The 15,759-nt window shown below is 31.7% G+C and overlaps 2 protein-coding genes and 1 long non-coding RNA gene across 3 annotated transcripts; 1 reads left to right on the top strand and 2 right to left on the bottom strand.

Annotated features, from left to right (window-relative positions):
* Positions 1–986: 986 nt before the first annotated feature.
* On the bottom strand, positions 987–4,593 carry LOC130014542 (G-type lectin S-receptor-like serine/threonine-protein kinase At4g27290). The gene is made up of 7 exons (XM_050362698.1): positions 3,210–4,593; positions 2,988–3,122; positions 2,762–2,919; positions 2,129–2,339; positions 1,738–1,975; positions 1,505–1,655; positions 987–1,430 (listed from the first exon to the last, which is right to left on the bottom strand). Exons 1-7 carry the CDS (start codon positions 4,576–4,578, stop codon positions 1,125–1,127), a joined length of 2,568 nt encoding a protein of 855 aa, XP_050218655.1. The 5' UTR covers positions 4,579–4,593; the 3' UTR covers positions 987–1,124.
* A 5,538-nt stretch (positions 4,594–10,131) lies between these two features.
* Positions 10,132–12,869, top strand: LOC126669288 (uncharacterized). Its single transcript, XR_007638444.2, has 2 exons — positions 10,132–10,415; positions 12,435–12,869. It is a non-coding gene; the product is annotated as an uncharacterized LOC126669288 (long non-coding RNA).
* On the bottom strand, positions 10,907–14,232 carry LOC126669277 (G-type lectin S-receptor-like serine/threonine-protein kinase At4g27290). Its single transcript, XM_050362710.2, has 7 exons — positions 12,892–14,232; positions 12,668–12,808; positions 12,424–12,581; positions 12,097–12,307; positions 11,754–11,991; positions 11,497–11,647; positions 10,907–11,404 (listed from the first exon to the last, which is right to left on the bottom strand). Exons 1-7 carry the CDS (start codon positions 14,174–14,176, stop codon positions 11,105–11,107), a joined length of 2,484 nt encoding a protein of 827 aa, XP_050218667.1. The 5' UTR covers positions 14,177–14,232; the 3' UTR covers positions 10,907–11,104.
* Positions 14,233–15,759: the final 1,527 nt, after the last annotated feature.

The raw sequence follows: 15,759 nt of genomic DNA, 5'->3' as shown, positions 1-15,759 counted from the left end.
CTCATATCGACTAGTGGAAGAACTTTTGTGTTCTGCCTGAATCATGAATCCGACCGTACAGACACACAAAAGACAGACAACTACCGAACACTCCAGTCTTAAGGTTTAAACGTATTTTTTTACTTGACTTTAGAGTAACTTGCTCTATTTTTTTCTTGGCTAAACGCATCATAAAAACCCTATACTATTAGCTTTTATTTCACTTGATCCTTAATAAATTTTTTATATTTAAATAGTCTTTTAACTATTTATTTTGTATATTAATAGTTTTTTTGCGTATGAAACTACAAAAAATCTCGTCGTTTTAATTACATAAAACAACGATGTTCTACGCCTAAAATGACTATATGTGTACAAAATAAGTACTCATTCGGTCCTAAAATAATGGTCCACATTTCTCTTTTTTAATCCTAAATAGTTGTCCATGTTTTTAGTAAATCACAATTTTGTGTTGATTTTTTTAATGTTGTTCTTACTTAAAATTTATCATTTATTATATCATCCTAAAAAGTAAATTTGTCGTAAAATTATTAAGAGTATGGTAACCAAAATAAGGATAAAGTTGTGAAAAATTAGAGTATTGATTCTGTTTTTTACTGTAAAGAAAAAAGAAAAGTGAACCATTATTTGGAATGGAAGCTAAAAAATTACTTAAATATAAAAATTTGTCAAAAAAACAATGAAATAAAATGATGTAGTATAAGAATTTTAGGATGGATTAAAAACTTTTTTCTTCTCCCGTATAACTTATAGCTACCAACTTTGTACAGACAAACACCTGATCCCAAAGATGCAGTTGACATTTGACAACCAAAGGAGCATTTATTAGGACCCTTCTGTTTCAATGATTGCTTAGAAAAGTTATTCAAGATTTGCAGTTGCTGTTAAGGTTAGTTTGTTGGGTACAAGTATTGCAGTTTAAGTATTTGTTAAAATGTCTATGTGGAACAATGACATCAAAAGTTTGTAGAAAATTACAGTAGAAATTCTATAACATCCAACATTATTATAATTGTTGCAGACTTTTACAAAAATGGTCCACTCTAATCTTAGCCAGAGTTTGTATGATTTTTACAAAAATGGTTATTTTGATCTTAAATTTCATTTTGCATATACGGCACAATTCATCTAGCATCAATCAATGTAATTGTGAGTTCATTTACAGAATTTAGATTTTGTTTGCTGGAGGCTGATTCTCCTTCTAATAATTTCCTTTCGGTGAAAAATCCCGGTTCGTTAGGTTCAGGCAATGGACCTTCACTGCTCAACATTAGAACCACTAATGACATGTTCGGTCTGTCTTCTGGATTATGTTGTACACATAACAGACCAACATGAATTGTTCTTAATACTTCTGATAGGCTGCAAGTTTCCATTGTTGAATCGTCGATAAGCTCTAGATATCTTCCTTCTTTGAACAGCTTCCATGCCTGCCAAATTATTTACATTTAAGTATAAATATATATAGAGAAAACGAAGATTTAAGCACCCGTGTAAAGCTTACGTGTCCAAGAAGGTTAAGTTCGTGGTCCGGATGAGTAAATCCTCTATTTCTCTGTCCGCTGATTATCTCCAGCACTAGAACACCGAAGCTAAATACATCGGATTTCATTGAGAATAAGCCATCAAAAGCATACTCTGGGGACATATACCCGCTGCACAGTTCAATCAAATGAGTCAGTGTGACGTTTCTTGCATTTTTCTTCTTTTGTTTGAAAGAAGGCAAAAGGAACTTACTATGTTCCTACTACTCGTTTTGTCTTTGCTGCAGTTTCATTACCCCCAAAAATTTTAGCCATTCCAAAATCTGAGATTTTCGGATTCATCTCTTTGTCTAGTAATACATTACTTAATTTGAGGTCTCTATGAATTATTCTCAGTCTAGAGTCTTGATGGAGATACAGAAGTCCTCTTGATATCCCGATGATGATACGGAACCTCACATTCCAGTCTAGAAGCTTGCTTTGGTTATCATCTGTTAAAATTACCTACAAAGATTAATATTGGTGACTGCTGATCCTATATTTCACTATAACTCGGTGAATATAACCTCAAGTGAAAGAAGGAACATAAATATAATAAATTTGCTAGTTTATGAACTTTGGAGAACTTCCATATTGATTCTCACCAAATATATAGCAGTCGAGGCTTTTATTAGGCATATATTCATAGATCAACATTCTTTCATCTAGATAAACGCAGTATCCAAGTAGCTTGACTAGGTTCCGATGCTGAAGTTTAGCAATGCATTTGAGTTCATTCATGAATTCATGAAGCCCTTGTCTAGATTCCTTGCAAAGCCTCTTCACCGCAACTTCTTGTCCATCTCTAAGCATGCCCTGAAAACATTTAGAAGAAAAGTCTTAGACTAAAGATGCGAGTTTCTCCCTGCACAAAGCTTTAGTTCTAAGCATGTACTAAGCAGAGTTTCTTCCTGCGCGGAAATGCCTATTTTAGTCATCATGACAACATATACAAATAAATGGATCATATGATGCAGCCTAATAGCAAATAAATTTTAGAGATAAGACATGCTGTGTCTAAGCAGTATTTCTAAAGACAGAAAAAAATCTGAATCAAAAACATCAAAAGAATCATAATTAATGAAATTAATCCTTAACAACGCGAAAAATGCCTTAACTCATATGTTGATCTCTGAATTAGTTAAATTCCGTTTATGATCTTGAAATTCCTACCCAGTCAGAAGTTATAGCCCGTTAAACATTTTTCTTCCGCATCATTAGACGTCTAGTTAAGTTACCTTATAGACAGGTCCAAAGCCACCCTCTCCAAGCATACCATCGAATGAGAAGTTATTGGTAGCTCGAGCCACTACAATGAAGTCAAAATGAGGTAGTTCTAGATCCTCGTCGTGGTTGTCTGTAGAGTAGTTTTCTTCTGCATTGTTTTCCCACCTCCCTGTAAAGTACTAAATAGAATTAGTATATAAGAACATAGTGCCATCAAGCAGAATATACAAGCTCTACCTTGTGAATTTTTCTTCTGCTTTCTCCTTTTATTCCTTATGAACAAGCATATACACAGGATAAGCAGAAAAGTTCCTGCTGATGATACTAGGCTTGCTACGAGCACCCTACGTTTCTTTGAACTAGAGCTCTCATCTGAAAGGAGAAACACTATGAGTCAATCAAGTGACAGGAAAATTTTAGATGAAATAGTTAACATTTCGATTTTGATTCTGTGATTACCTAATTCAGAATACGCCATCCTAATAAAAATATCTTGCCCACCATCGTCGTTAAACTTTTTGATATCAATAAGGTCTCCGAACCAAAAGTAGCATCCTCTTCTAGTAACAATATTCGAACTGGCGTAGGCCATACAGGAACAATTTTTCAAGCAGAACATCTCACATTCCTCCATGGTCAAGTTCGAATTGGTTGAATAATTTAGCATATCAGGTAATTTAATATTCGAATACTTTATGAACCCATCTCCTCTCTCGCAATCCAATGGTGTCTGTCTAACGCAGCCATCGGACCAATCTGCTGAATTCCAGTTATTTTCTAATTTCGGCACGAATCTATTCAAACACGAACATACAGGTGTTTTGGTGACATCACAACTGCCATGAGCACCACATATATCATAAGTATCACAATTATCTGCTGGTGCATATGAGAGACGCTGCCACTGCTGGGTCCGCTCTATCCATGCATACCGGCTCAAGACGCCAATTTCATTCAAGACAAGCCTTGTAAATACTGATTTGTTGACCATCTCAAAAGTATAGTAATCCTCTTTTACGCTCATAACAAACGAGTAGTTAAAAATTGTATTCGGTCTTAAGAAAGGGAATCCACTCTGCCCGATACCATTCCATGGTCCTGATCGGCCTGTGAGAACTGAATTTCTTGCAATAGTCGTCTGCGAACCAGAGGAATCAAGCTGATAACTGTATTCACCTTTAGAAGGATCATCTAAGCTCTTCCATGAAGTTATATTAACTTCCAAGCCTCCAGCCAGTCTTCCGATTTTCATTCCGGGCATAAATGTTTTGTCAGGATGACGAAAACTTTGCCACAAGTAATTTTCCGGGTCAACATCTTTTTCGTCTCTGATAACGAAATTTCCAGAATCCAGAAGCTGTGCAATAGGATTCTGCACAGGTCTTGATGAATTAGCAGACCATATGGTCAAGTTTTCGTGATTCAGAAGAATAAGACTTCCCCTGTCATCAAATTGAAGTAATCCAGATGAATTCGAAAGCGGAATTTGTCTGTTGGCAACCCAGACAACAGTTCCCTGAGAAATCTTTTTGAACCATACACCCAAATATCTATTAGATTTGATGCTGAAAAATCCCAATTCAAAGGAGCCATCAGCTGAAACTATGGTCTGACCACCATCTCTGATAGACTGAGTTGGAGATATTGTGTCAATGGCTTTTGCTGATGTTAGAAAGAATGAGAAGAGAAGAATGATTAAGATTTCCATTGATGCATTCTGAATTTTACGGTGTTGCAGTTGTATTTGATCACAGTTTTGTTTCTGCCTGAAAACTAGACTAACTTGAGAGTTTGACTTCGAATGATTAAGGAACTTTCTTGTGCCCATCGGGTATTTGTCATAGACGGACCCACGAAATTAAAAGAAAAGATATTGTCTTTATTATTGATTTAATAGTCAAATATTAAAATTTTATACACTTGTAATTTTTTAAAACGTTTGCAAAATTTATCTAACTAAATTATGTAATGGATAACACTATTTTTAGAGTAAAATCAACTAAAGACAAATAAGATATTTGATTTCATAGATCTATCAATCTTTTAATTGTAGGTTATAAAGCATTTTCCTTTAATTTATATCTATTTTTTAATAAAAAAAGATTGATTTTGTTTTTTCAAAATTATATATTTTACAATATTTGTAATAATTTTTATCTTGTAAATAGAGCTATCCTTATCTATTTTATTTTTTCAGAGTTAAATTGATAAATCCTTACGGGATATATTATAATAAAAATAACATATTAAAAGACCACTAAAACTACCACATAAACACCAACGGGGTTGGTACAAGTGGTAAGCGGCTCGGTATTGCTTACGTAAGGAATTTTGTTCGAGTCTTGTAAATGCAGAAAATTTCCGCTGGCAGACTCACCCACCATGCCAGGTGCGCGACGCGGATCGGATCGGAATTAGTCAGGGCAAAGTCTTAGAAACCAGAGAGGCAAGCAAATTACCAATCAATATTACTAGTATTTAAAATCGAGGAATTCAAAAAAAAAATTCACTAATAAACATATTTTATAGTATTTTTTTACATAAGAAAGAATACTCTAATCAGATATTTCTATTCCTTAAAAATGCAAGTAAATATAAATTTTAGAAATTATTTTTAAAATATTTAATCTTTAGATTTATTTACATCCCCTTTTCGCCCATCTTTCCACTATTATCCTCGCTAACCTTTTAATAACCATATTTATAAAAATAACCTACTCTATATAGAAGGCTTATACTTATTTTAGGTAATTTTTCACACGCACATACAAATATAGCCGCACTTCTCCTCTCTTTCTCTAGTCTCTTCTTCTCAAATTTTTCTCCTCTCTCTTTATTTCTCTCTCAACTTCTCTTACTTTCTCTCTGTTTGTCTACCTCTGCAGCACATGCCTACCTTGCTGCACATCGCTTTTTTTCATTTCGCCGTTGTGCGTTTTTTAGATTTTTTGTCATGTCTTACTGTCTTGTTTTGAGATTTAGTGTAATGTATAAATTGAATATCTCATTTAAGTGAAATATATTTGGCAGTCTATAAAACCGAACATCAACCTTAGATGAACCTGATGTGAACCTATATCAACTGAATTACTTTAATTCAATTTTAAATAACATTTGTCTTATTGCTTTTTACAATCTTAACTGACATTTCATATAGAGAAAATTTTGAGATTTAGTGTAATATACAAATTGAATATCTCTTTTAATTAAAATATATTTAACAGATTGTAAAACCAAAAATCAACCTGATGGAAACCTATATCAACTGAACTATCTTAATTCACTTTTTGATAAAATTATCTTGTTGTTCTTTACTATCTTATCTGACATTCTATACAGAGAGAATTTTAATATTTAGTGTAATATATTAATTGAATATCTCTTTTGAGTGAAATGTGTTTGACACACTATATAACCAAAAATTAACATTATGTGAACCTATATCAAATAAACTATTTTTATTCAAATTTTAATCAAATTTATCTTATTGCTTTTTACAATCTTAAATGACATTTTATATAGAGAGAATTTTAATATTCAGTGTAATATAGAAATTGAATATCTCTTTTAAGTTAACTGTATTTGATAGTCTATCAAATTTAAAATCAACCTGATGTGAAATAGATGTGAACCTAATTTTTTTAAAATTTACACAACCAATATAAACTTATCCAAATCATAATAGCAAATTATTTCATATACTAGAACATAAAAAATAATGTGTCCATTATCATGCATTAAATCTAATTAGATGTAAGACTATGTCTGGATAAGCATTAATATACCAAATCTATTCGAAACTTCATTTATGGTAGTATTTGTTTTTTTATATTCACAAGTCTTCCATTGCCTCGTTGAAAAGAACTGCGTTGTTATTGTTTTTCTAGGTGTTTAATGGTTACCCGTTTCTTTTTAAATTCACTTTTTAGTTGCTTAATCAGCTATCATCATTTTCCTCCATAATTAGCTTTTAGGTTAAAATACTTTTACTTAGACTTGTTCTTTTAAATTGAAATTGTTACTAGTCTGCTCTTTATAATCTCCCATAATTACATATGTATATGATAAGAAACATAATTGTAGCAAAAATTAATATAAAATCCAATTTTCATCACTAACAAATGTTAAAACTGCTGAACTCACTTACAACTCAAATCTCTCTTTACCATTCAAATTCTCTCCTTGTAAATCAAAATCAAAATTAAAACTCAAGGTCTTCAACTCTCAAATTGTTCTCATCTATCACAATTCATCAACGCCAAACTCATCTCGCCACTGTGAATTTCAAATTTGTACAGATCCTTATTGAAATGCTATAACACAAGGTCACTGTTGTTTAATAATGCTCATTGACATCAATTTATTGTAATTAAGGCATCTGTTCCAAAAGGGTCGCGGATGGTCGGACCGATGTTGTGAAATTTCAGCTTGATAATCAATCAGAAAACTGTTTTCCGATTCGAAAATTGATGCAAGGGAATAATTATGCAATTCTTTGTTGGAGGAAATCAAAGGTGAGTAAGTGCCGCTGTGCTGTCGGTGGTTGATGGCCGGAGACATGTGACAATGGTTGGTGGTTGGTGGTCGGGCAAAGTAGATTGGAGTAGAAATTTGTAGATTTACTGTTGATATGAGTAAGGGTATAGTTGTCTTATTTGTTATAAATTTATCTTGATTTGGGGTATTGAGGGATTTGTAAAAAATATTTTTTTTTTGAGTGATTTCTGCGCATTTCTATTTTGTGAGGTAAAAACAATAGAAAGAAACTCTTTTAAGGGATTTGTGTAGATTACCCTTTAAAAAATATATCCTAAATATAGATATTTAGGCAAGAAAAATTAACTACGTAGAATTTAAGAATTGTAAAGTTTAAAATATATTCCATTCTTCATTCTTATTTCATAATGCAGACACCAAACGTGACTTTAAGGTAATGTGTCTCATAGAAATTTGGCAACATGTGATGAAGAAGTAAGAACCTTCCCGTGAAAAGATCTGCATGAAAAACAAGAAAAACAAAACTAATATTTAACTTGGCGGAGCCAAAATATAATATTATTAAAGAGAAAGTATACCAATTGAACCGTTCTAATTTAAAAAAATAAAAAAAATGAACCCGTAATTCCACCGGCGCCATTCTATAGACAAAATACCTATGTGTAGGGGTGTGCATTCGGTTTTTCGGTTCGGTTCGGAAGTGGAATTATCAAAACCGATCGGTTTTTTAAGAATTTTAAAACCGGTCGGAACTTTGAACAAAAAAATCGGTTCGGTTCGGTTCGGTTTTCGGCTTTACCGAAATAGGAAAATAATTTTTTTTCTTTAAATTTTACCCATAAAAAATTAAAATTAAAATAAAAAAAAATTAAAAAATTAAATTTAAAATTCAAATGTAAATCAATTGTGATGTTTTACACACAATAGCACTTAAATATTAAAGAAAATAGTATTATTTTTTAAAAATAATAGTAATATTTCTATAAAAAAATTAATAAATTTTAAAATATCAGTTTTTTCGGTTTTTCGGTTTTTGAAAACTCAAAACCGAACCGAACCGAGATGTATCAAAAAATCTTAATTCTAAAACCAAACCGGCAATTTTCGGTTCGGTTTCGGTTCGGTTTTCGGTTTCGGTTCGGTTTTGCACAACCCTACCTATGTGGATCATATTTTTTGTGTTATTTATAGTATTTTCAGAAGTCTCTCAACAATTGCCAAACTCTTTATTTTAAAGAGTTGACAACAAAATAAAATTCTAATGAACTCTCTATTTTTTAAATTTAGAGTGAAAATGGCTCTCCATATATAGAGAGTGATTTTCACTCTCTGCTATATTTTTTAAAAGATAAAATTTCAAATTTTAAAAAATTAATTAGTTATTTTTATTTTAAAATATAATACTTTTTATTTATATTATAAAAAAATACTATTAGTTAAAAGTATATATTATTAATAAAAATAAATATATATTATTAATATTTAATATTTTATTATTATTTATAAAAATAAAATAAAACAAACAAGTGCTAAATTAATATTTTTAATATTTAATATTTTTATTTTTATTTTTATTTTATTTAAAAAATAAAATAAATTAAAAAAATAATATTAGACAGTCTATTCGAATAAAACTAAAAATATCACTCTCTATCTTTAAGATGCTCTTCATTCTATAGAAAATGTTCTTTAAAATAAAGAGCACCATTCGAGATGCTCTTATATTTTTACATAAACCAATATTGGAATCAGAAATTTCATTTGCGGATAATAATTTTATTTGGTTATTCGACAATTTTTTTCCTTCAACTTTTTAGATCTTGTTTTGCTATTTTAATATGCCAAACTAGATTTTGTTATAAGTTCATTAAAAAAAATAAAACGAAACATGGATTTTATTATACACAAATTTTTTTCACAAAAGTTTTAATTTAGAAAATAAAATTTTAATTTTAGATATAATTATAAAAAAATATTTTTAAATTGGATGTAATTTTAAAAATTAAAAAATTTGGTTGTATTTAATAAAAGACATGAAATTTAAATTTAAAATTTGACTTTTTCACTAAAAAAAACAAAATTTATGTTTGGAAGCGGGGAGTAGATCTGTTCATAGATTTTGGTATTCGGCCAGCTTGCACAGACCCATCCTTCTAAGGTCTGGTATGAACACCAAATTTGTGGCTAAAGCCTGAGTCCATGACCGAAGAATGCCTGCTATTCATAGGCGTGATTTTTTTTTTATATAATTTTTACGTAATATGAAATCCAAACGCGCTCAGGTCGAGTTTGAACTTACATAAAAACCAATAAAATCTGTCAAACCCGACCCTAGCCTAGCCCGAACACGATCCAAGAAAAGTCCAACTGAGAGTAATTTGCTATTATTTAAGAGCATCTCCAATGGTGCTCGTTATTTCGGAGATCATCTATTGTAAAATAAAGAGCATTTTTGAAATGAAAAGTGATATTTTAATTTTACTCTAATGGCTCTTTAATATAATTATTTTATTTTATTTATTTTTGTAAATAATAATAAAATAAATACTATTAATTTAATAGACTCTCTAATATTAATTTATTATTTTAATTTATTTTTATATATATTAATTGTTAATAATATAACTTTATTTTTATTTTATCTGTTAATTTATTCAATTTTAATATTAAAAATAAAAGTTTAAATAAAAATAACTAACTTATTATTTGAAATTTAAAATTTTATCTCTTAAAAAATAAAGTTGCGAGTGAAAATGTGGAGAGCCATTTTCATTGTCTATTTTAAATTAAAAGAATAAATAGTCTATCGGACTCGCAATTTATTATCAAACTATTTAAATTAAAAAAATTGACAATTTAAAAAAAAATTAACAGAAGAAATTTTTATGTGAACCAAGAATGAGTTCGATTTAAACAACTGAAGACGGGTGTGAAGTTTGAGGATCATAAAGATTACTTTTAAGTACATTTGCGTCCATTCACTTATTTTCAAGAAAGAAAAAGTCCATTCACTTGAGTCTTGACCTTAAAAAAAAGTTCAAGTAACTTGAGAATGCAATATGGCATAACGATTTGTATCTCAGATTAACAAATAGCACAAATTTTCAATTTTCAGCGGAGACAATCCATGTGCTTGTATTGGTTAGAGAAGTTGATCAAGATATTAAGGTCAGTGTTTTGGCGGTTTAAATAAAATACCAGTAGAAGTTGATCTTTATTGTAAATTATGGTATTGCAGATAACATGTTTGTTTAAATGCCTATGTGAAAAAACTAGAAATTTTTATGCTTGCTTTGTTTAGTTGTTGTTGTCAAGAAAGTGGACTGAAGTAATTTGGAACTCCTAGATTAAATTTTTGTACATTTAACGAAAGAAAGATTAGAACTTCGCGAAAATAATTTTTGTATAAAATTATCAGTCTTCTTCGGTATGGCCGAATATCAGAACTCGTCTGGTATTGAAGCTTTTTCTGCTCTTAGTTTGAGACCCATTTTGCAGGCTTTTGTTGGAATATTTAATGATAGAAAAATAAGCAATAATTAAAGATTCTCGACCGCAAATTCTCGTTTGTTTGTTGTAACATTGCATGAGATAAACACTCAGTTAGAAACACATGTTTTGTATGAAGTCAAAGTAGGAGTTTTCTTAACTGGAAATAGTAAAAAGAAAGTGGTAAACCAATAAGATTGAATATTTAGAACAATTGTTGCTGATTTTTACAAAAAAAATGGTCAGTAAGAATCTTAGCTTTCCAGGAAACTGTTGTCATTAACTTCTTTGGCCTTAGCTAGAGTTCATACTAGAGGTCTAGATAATATCACCATCATACAGCGAAATTGGATCCCCGTTGGCAACTTTCATCGAACGTCTATCATTGTAATTGTAAGTTCATTTACAGAACATGATTCTTGTTTAGAAGATTCTGCGTCAAACAATCGTCTTTCCGTGAAAAATCCTGGTTCCTTAGGCTCGGGCAATGGACCTTCACTACTCAACATTAGAACAACAGATGACATGCTTGGTCTATCTTCCGGATCATTTTGCACACATAAGAGACCAACATGAATCGCTCTTAATGCTTCTGATCGATTGCAAGATGCCATTACTACTCCGTCTATAAGCTCTATGTATCTGCTATCCTTGAAAAGTTTCCATGCCTGCAAATTTATTGAAAATTTTATGAATTTCTAACAATAAATAGTACCTTCAAGATAGAGAATCAAGATTTAAGTAATTGTGTAGCGCTTACATGTCCAACGAGGTTAAGTTGGTGGTCTGGATGAGTAAATCCTCTGTTTTTCTCCCCACTAATTATTTCCAACACCAGAACACCAAAGCTAAATACATCAGATTTCACTGAGAACAGTCCATCAATAGCATATTCCGGTGCCATATAACCACTGCAGACAATAAAATGAATGTGATCATTTTTTTAAGAATTGTGTGATAATACTTGCATTTCTCTTTTGTTTAATTGAAAGAAGAGGAAAAGGTGCAAAAACTTACTATGTTCCGACTACTCTGTTTGTACTTGCCGCAGTTTCATTACCCCCAAAACTTCTCGCCATGCCAAAATCTGAGATTTTTGGATTCATTTCATTATCTAGTAGGACGTTACTCAATTTGAGATCTCTATGAATAATTCTTAGTCTAGAGTCTTGATGAAGATAGAGAAGTCCTCTCGAAATTCCATTGATGATATGGAACCTCATTGGCCAATCCAGTAGCTTGCTTCTGTCATCATCTGTCAAAGTTGTTTACGGAGATTAATCCTTGTGAATGTTGACTCTATATTTGTGTATAAAACTATAAAAAAGACATCTATTGGGGTTTAGAGAGTTATACGAACCAAATATATAGCAGTCTAGACTTTTATTAGACATGTATTCATAGATCAATATCCTTTCTTCTTGATGAATGCAGTAACCGAGAAGCTTGACCAGGTTTCTGTGCTGAAGTTTGGCTATGCATTTAACTTCATTCTTAAATTCATCAATCCCTTGTCTAGATTCCTTGGAAAGCCTCTTCACAGCAACTTCTTCTCCATATTTAAAACTGGCCTGAAAATTTAGATTGCATATTATTAAGCTGAGATCCTTTCTGCAGAGAAACATCAATTATAGAGCATATATGATGAAAATCAGTATCAACTGCATGATTTGTCTAATTCTGTTACCTTGTACACAGGTCCGAAGCCGCCCTCGCCAAGCATATTGTTGAATGAGAAGTTATTGGTAGCTTTAGCTACTGTGCTGAAGTCAAAATGAGGTAGCTCTAGATCTTCATCATCGTTATCAAAAGAGTAGTTATCTTCTTGATAGTTTTCCCATGTCCCTGTAAAGTAGCCAAATCAGAACATCAAAACAAATTGACCGCTACAATTTACACGATCAATAAAGCATTTAATACGGTAGGTGTACCTTGTGCATTTTGCTGCTTCGTTCTCTTTTTATTTCGTAAGAAGAAGCCTAGACACAGAACAAGCATGAAAATTACTGCTGATGATACTAAGCTTGCTATGATCACCACTTTTTTGTTGTGACCGGAGCTTCCATGGTTTTCTACATTTAAAAGTAGAAATGCTATGAGTCAATCAAGTTGATTAAATTTTCCGTGCTATGATATTTCATGATTGTATATTTACCTAATTCTGAAGAAGTCATCCTAATGTAAAGATCTTGCCCGCCATCTACATCGAATTGTTTCATGTCAATAAGGTCTCCGAACCAAAAGAAGCATCCTATTCCATTTGTGAGGTTTGAACTAGCATAGGCCTTGCAAGAACAATTTCGCAAGCACATCACGTCACATTCCTCCAAGGTTATGCTTGAATCTGTCGAATAATTCAGCATATCAGGCAATTTAATATGTGGATACTTTACGAATCCGTCTCCTTTCTCACAATCTAATGGCGTCCTTCGTACGCATCCGTCTGTCCAATCCGCTGAATTCCAATTACTTTCTATTTTCGGTACAAATTTATTCAAACACGAACATACAGGTGTGTTGCCTATGTCACAACTGCCATGAGCACCACATATATTGTAACTATCGCAAAAATCTGATGGTGCAGATGAGATATGCTGCCACTCTCGGGTCCGATCTACCCACAAGTACCGATCATTTACACCATTCTCATTCAAAACAATTCTGGTAAAAACTGATTTGTCAACAAGGTCAAAAGTATAGTAGCTCTCCTTTTCACTGATAACCATTGTATAGTTATAAATTGGATTCGGTTTCAAGAAAGGCAAACCACTCTGGCCAACACCATTCCATGGTCCTGATCTAGATGAGAAAACTGAATTCTTTTCAATAACCATCTGTAAACCAGTGGAATCAAGTTGAAAAGTGTAGTCGCCTTTCGAAGGATCATCCGGCCTCTTCCATGACGATAAACGAACCTCCAAGCCTCCGGCCAATCTTCCTATCTTCATTCCAGGTATAAACGTTTGGTCAGGATAATGAAAACTTTCCCACACGTAATTTTCCGGGTTAAGATCATTTTCTTCTCGAATAACAAGATTCCCCGAATCCAAAAGCTGCGCAATCGGATTCCGCAGAGCTCTCGATACATTAGCAGACCATATCGTCGAGTTTACTTGATTTAGAAGTATCAAACTTCCTCTGCTATCAAACTGTAGTACACCCGAAGAATTCGTAAGCGGCGTTTCTCTATTAGAAACCCAAACGACGGTTCCATTAGATATCTTCTTGAAATAAATTCCTAAATATCTATCAGTATTGATGCTGAAAAATCCCAATTCAAAGAACCCACCAGCTGAAACTATGGTCTGACCACCATCTCTAATAGATTGAGTTGCAGAGATTGTGTCAATGGCATTTGATGTGGTGAAGATAGAGATTAAAGAGAAGAGGAGAAATGTTAAGATCTTCATTGATGTGTTGTGAATGTCATTTTGGTGCATTTCTTATGTGATTCATTTTATATTTTTGTTGAATACTAAATTGGAATATGGTGTTTTTTCAAAGAAATAAAGTCAAATGTATGCGCCTTGAATGTTTAAAGTGTTAAAATAAAGGCAAAAGGGCTCAAAAACTACCCACCTTTCATTTTTTTTTCAATAGCACCCTGACCTTGTAATTTTTTCAATAGCACCCTATTTCGTATTTTTGGATTTCAATAGCACCCCGACCTTGTAATTTTGTCAATAGCACCCTATTTCGTATTTTTCGATTTCAATAGCACCCTAAATCATCAAATTAAACTCATTTATCGAGGACTTATTTGAATTTTTTTTAAGTTAAAAGGACTTGTTTAAATGTGTTCAAGTAGAAAAAAGTATAATTTCACCTTTAAATTTAGTTCTTTTGAAAATTTTCATCCTTATAGTAATCAAATCATCTAATTTTCTCAATTAGGGTGCTATTGAAATTGAAAAATACGAAATAGGGTGCTATTGACAAAATTACAAGGTGAGGGTGTTATTGAAAAAAAATTGAAAGCTCGGTAGTTTTTGAGCCCTTTTGCCCTAAAATAAATAATAAGTTTGAGTAAATTATTAGGCTTAATTACTTAAAAAACCCTCACCTTTAATTTTGTTTTCGTTTATACCCTGACCTAGGAAAATTGTCACAAATACTCATGACCTTGTCTTTATGTTTCACCTATACCCCAAATTTCAAAAAAAAAGATGATTTATTGAAAATAACTAAATATAAGGGTTATTTTATACCTTTTTCTAATAAAAAAATTACAAACAAATACTTCATCTATAAAAACGCTCAAATAAGTCCTAAAATTAAAAACCGCTAATATTATTATTTTCAAAAAAAATTCAATTTTTGTATAATTAATAACATTGATGTGTAATTAGAATATATACTAAAAATGAATGACTATTTTAAACTTTTTTTCAAATGAAAAGAGGTAAGTTTAATACCTCGAGGGTAGAGGTGAAACATACAGACAAGGTCATGAGTATATGTGACAATTTTCCTAGGTCAGGGTATAAACGAAAAAAAAGTTAAAGGTGAGGGTTTTTTAAGTAATTAAGCCTAAATTATTATCAACTAACTAATTAAATATGAATTTGGTACTGACTAATCAAGTTGACCTGTATATGCTGTTCATACACGATCAGAAATTTCTGTCAAATATGTCAGCCATGTTATACCACCTTTGAAACTCGTTTCTGTCGAAATACTTTGAGTAATTTACTCCCATGGTCCCTCAACTTTCATTGGTTGCCCGTCAAAGTCCAATTCTTTCAAATTGTAATTATAAAATGGCTAAACCTATTTTGAGGTCCCTAAACTATATATTTTTGGTTCATTAAGTCCCTTAACTTCTATTTGACTTTTTCGGATCCTTAAACTTTCATTTTTTGGTTTATCAGGTCCTCAACTTTTATTTGCCTTTCTCAAGTCTCTAATTGTTTATTTTTTGGTTCATTGGGTCCTTAATGGATCTTCGTTTAAGGATCTAATGAACTAAAATACAAAAGTTTAAGAACCTGAGAAAGTTAAATAGAAGTTAAGGGACCTGATG

This window comes from Mercurialis annua, linkage group LG2 (genome assembly GCF_937616625.2).
Source record: "Mercurialis annua linkage group LG2, ddMerAnnu1.2, whole genome shotgun sequence".
Taxonomy (NCBI): domain Eukaryota; kingdom Viridiplantae; phylum Streptophyta; class Magnoliopsida; order Malpighiales; family Euphorbiaceae; genus Mercurialis; species Mercurialis annua.
The sequence above is the reverse complement of the archived record's forward strand: the minus strand, read 5'-3'. Positions and strand labels throughout refer to the sequence as shown.

What these genes read in the sequence shown, in the direction of transcription:
- LOC126669277 (XM_050362710.2), bottom strand. Translation starts at nt 14,176, where the DNA reads ATGCACCAAAATGACATTCACAACACATCAATGAAGATCTTAACATTT. An exon ending in GAAGCAGCAAAATGCACAAG is followed by an intron (nt 12,582 to 12,667) that starts GTACACCTACCG and finishes GCTACTTTACAG; the next exon opens with GGACATGGGAAAACTATCAA. An exon ending in AACTTAACCTCGTTGGACAT is followed by an intron (nt 11,405 to 11,496) that starts GTAAGCGCTACA and finishes ATAAATTTGCAG; the next exon opens with GCATGGAAACTTTTCAAGGA.
- LOC130014542 (XM_050362698.1), bottom strand. Translation starts at nt 4,578, where the DNA reads ATGGGCACAAGAAAGTTCCTTAATCATTCGAAGTCAAACTCTCAAGTT. An exon ending in GATGGCGTATTCTGAATTAG is followed by an intron (nt 3,123 to 3,209) that starts GTAATCACAGAA and finishes TTCTCCTTTCAG; the next exon opens with ATGAGAGCTCTAGTTCAAAG. An exon ending in GCAGAAGAAAAATTCACAAG is followed by an intron (nt 2,920 to 2,987) that starts GTAGAGCTTGTA and finishes AGTACTTTACAG; the next exon opens with GGAGGTGGGAAAACAATGCA.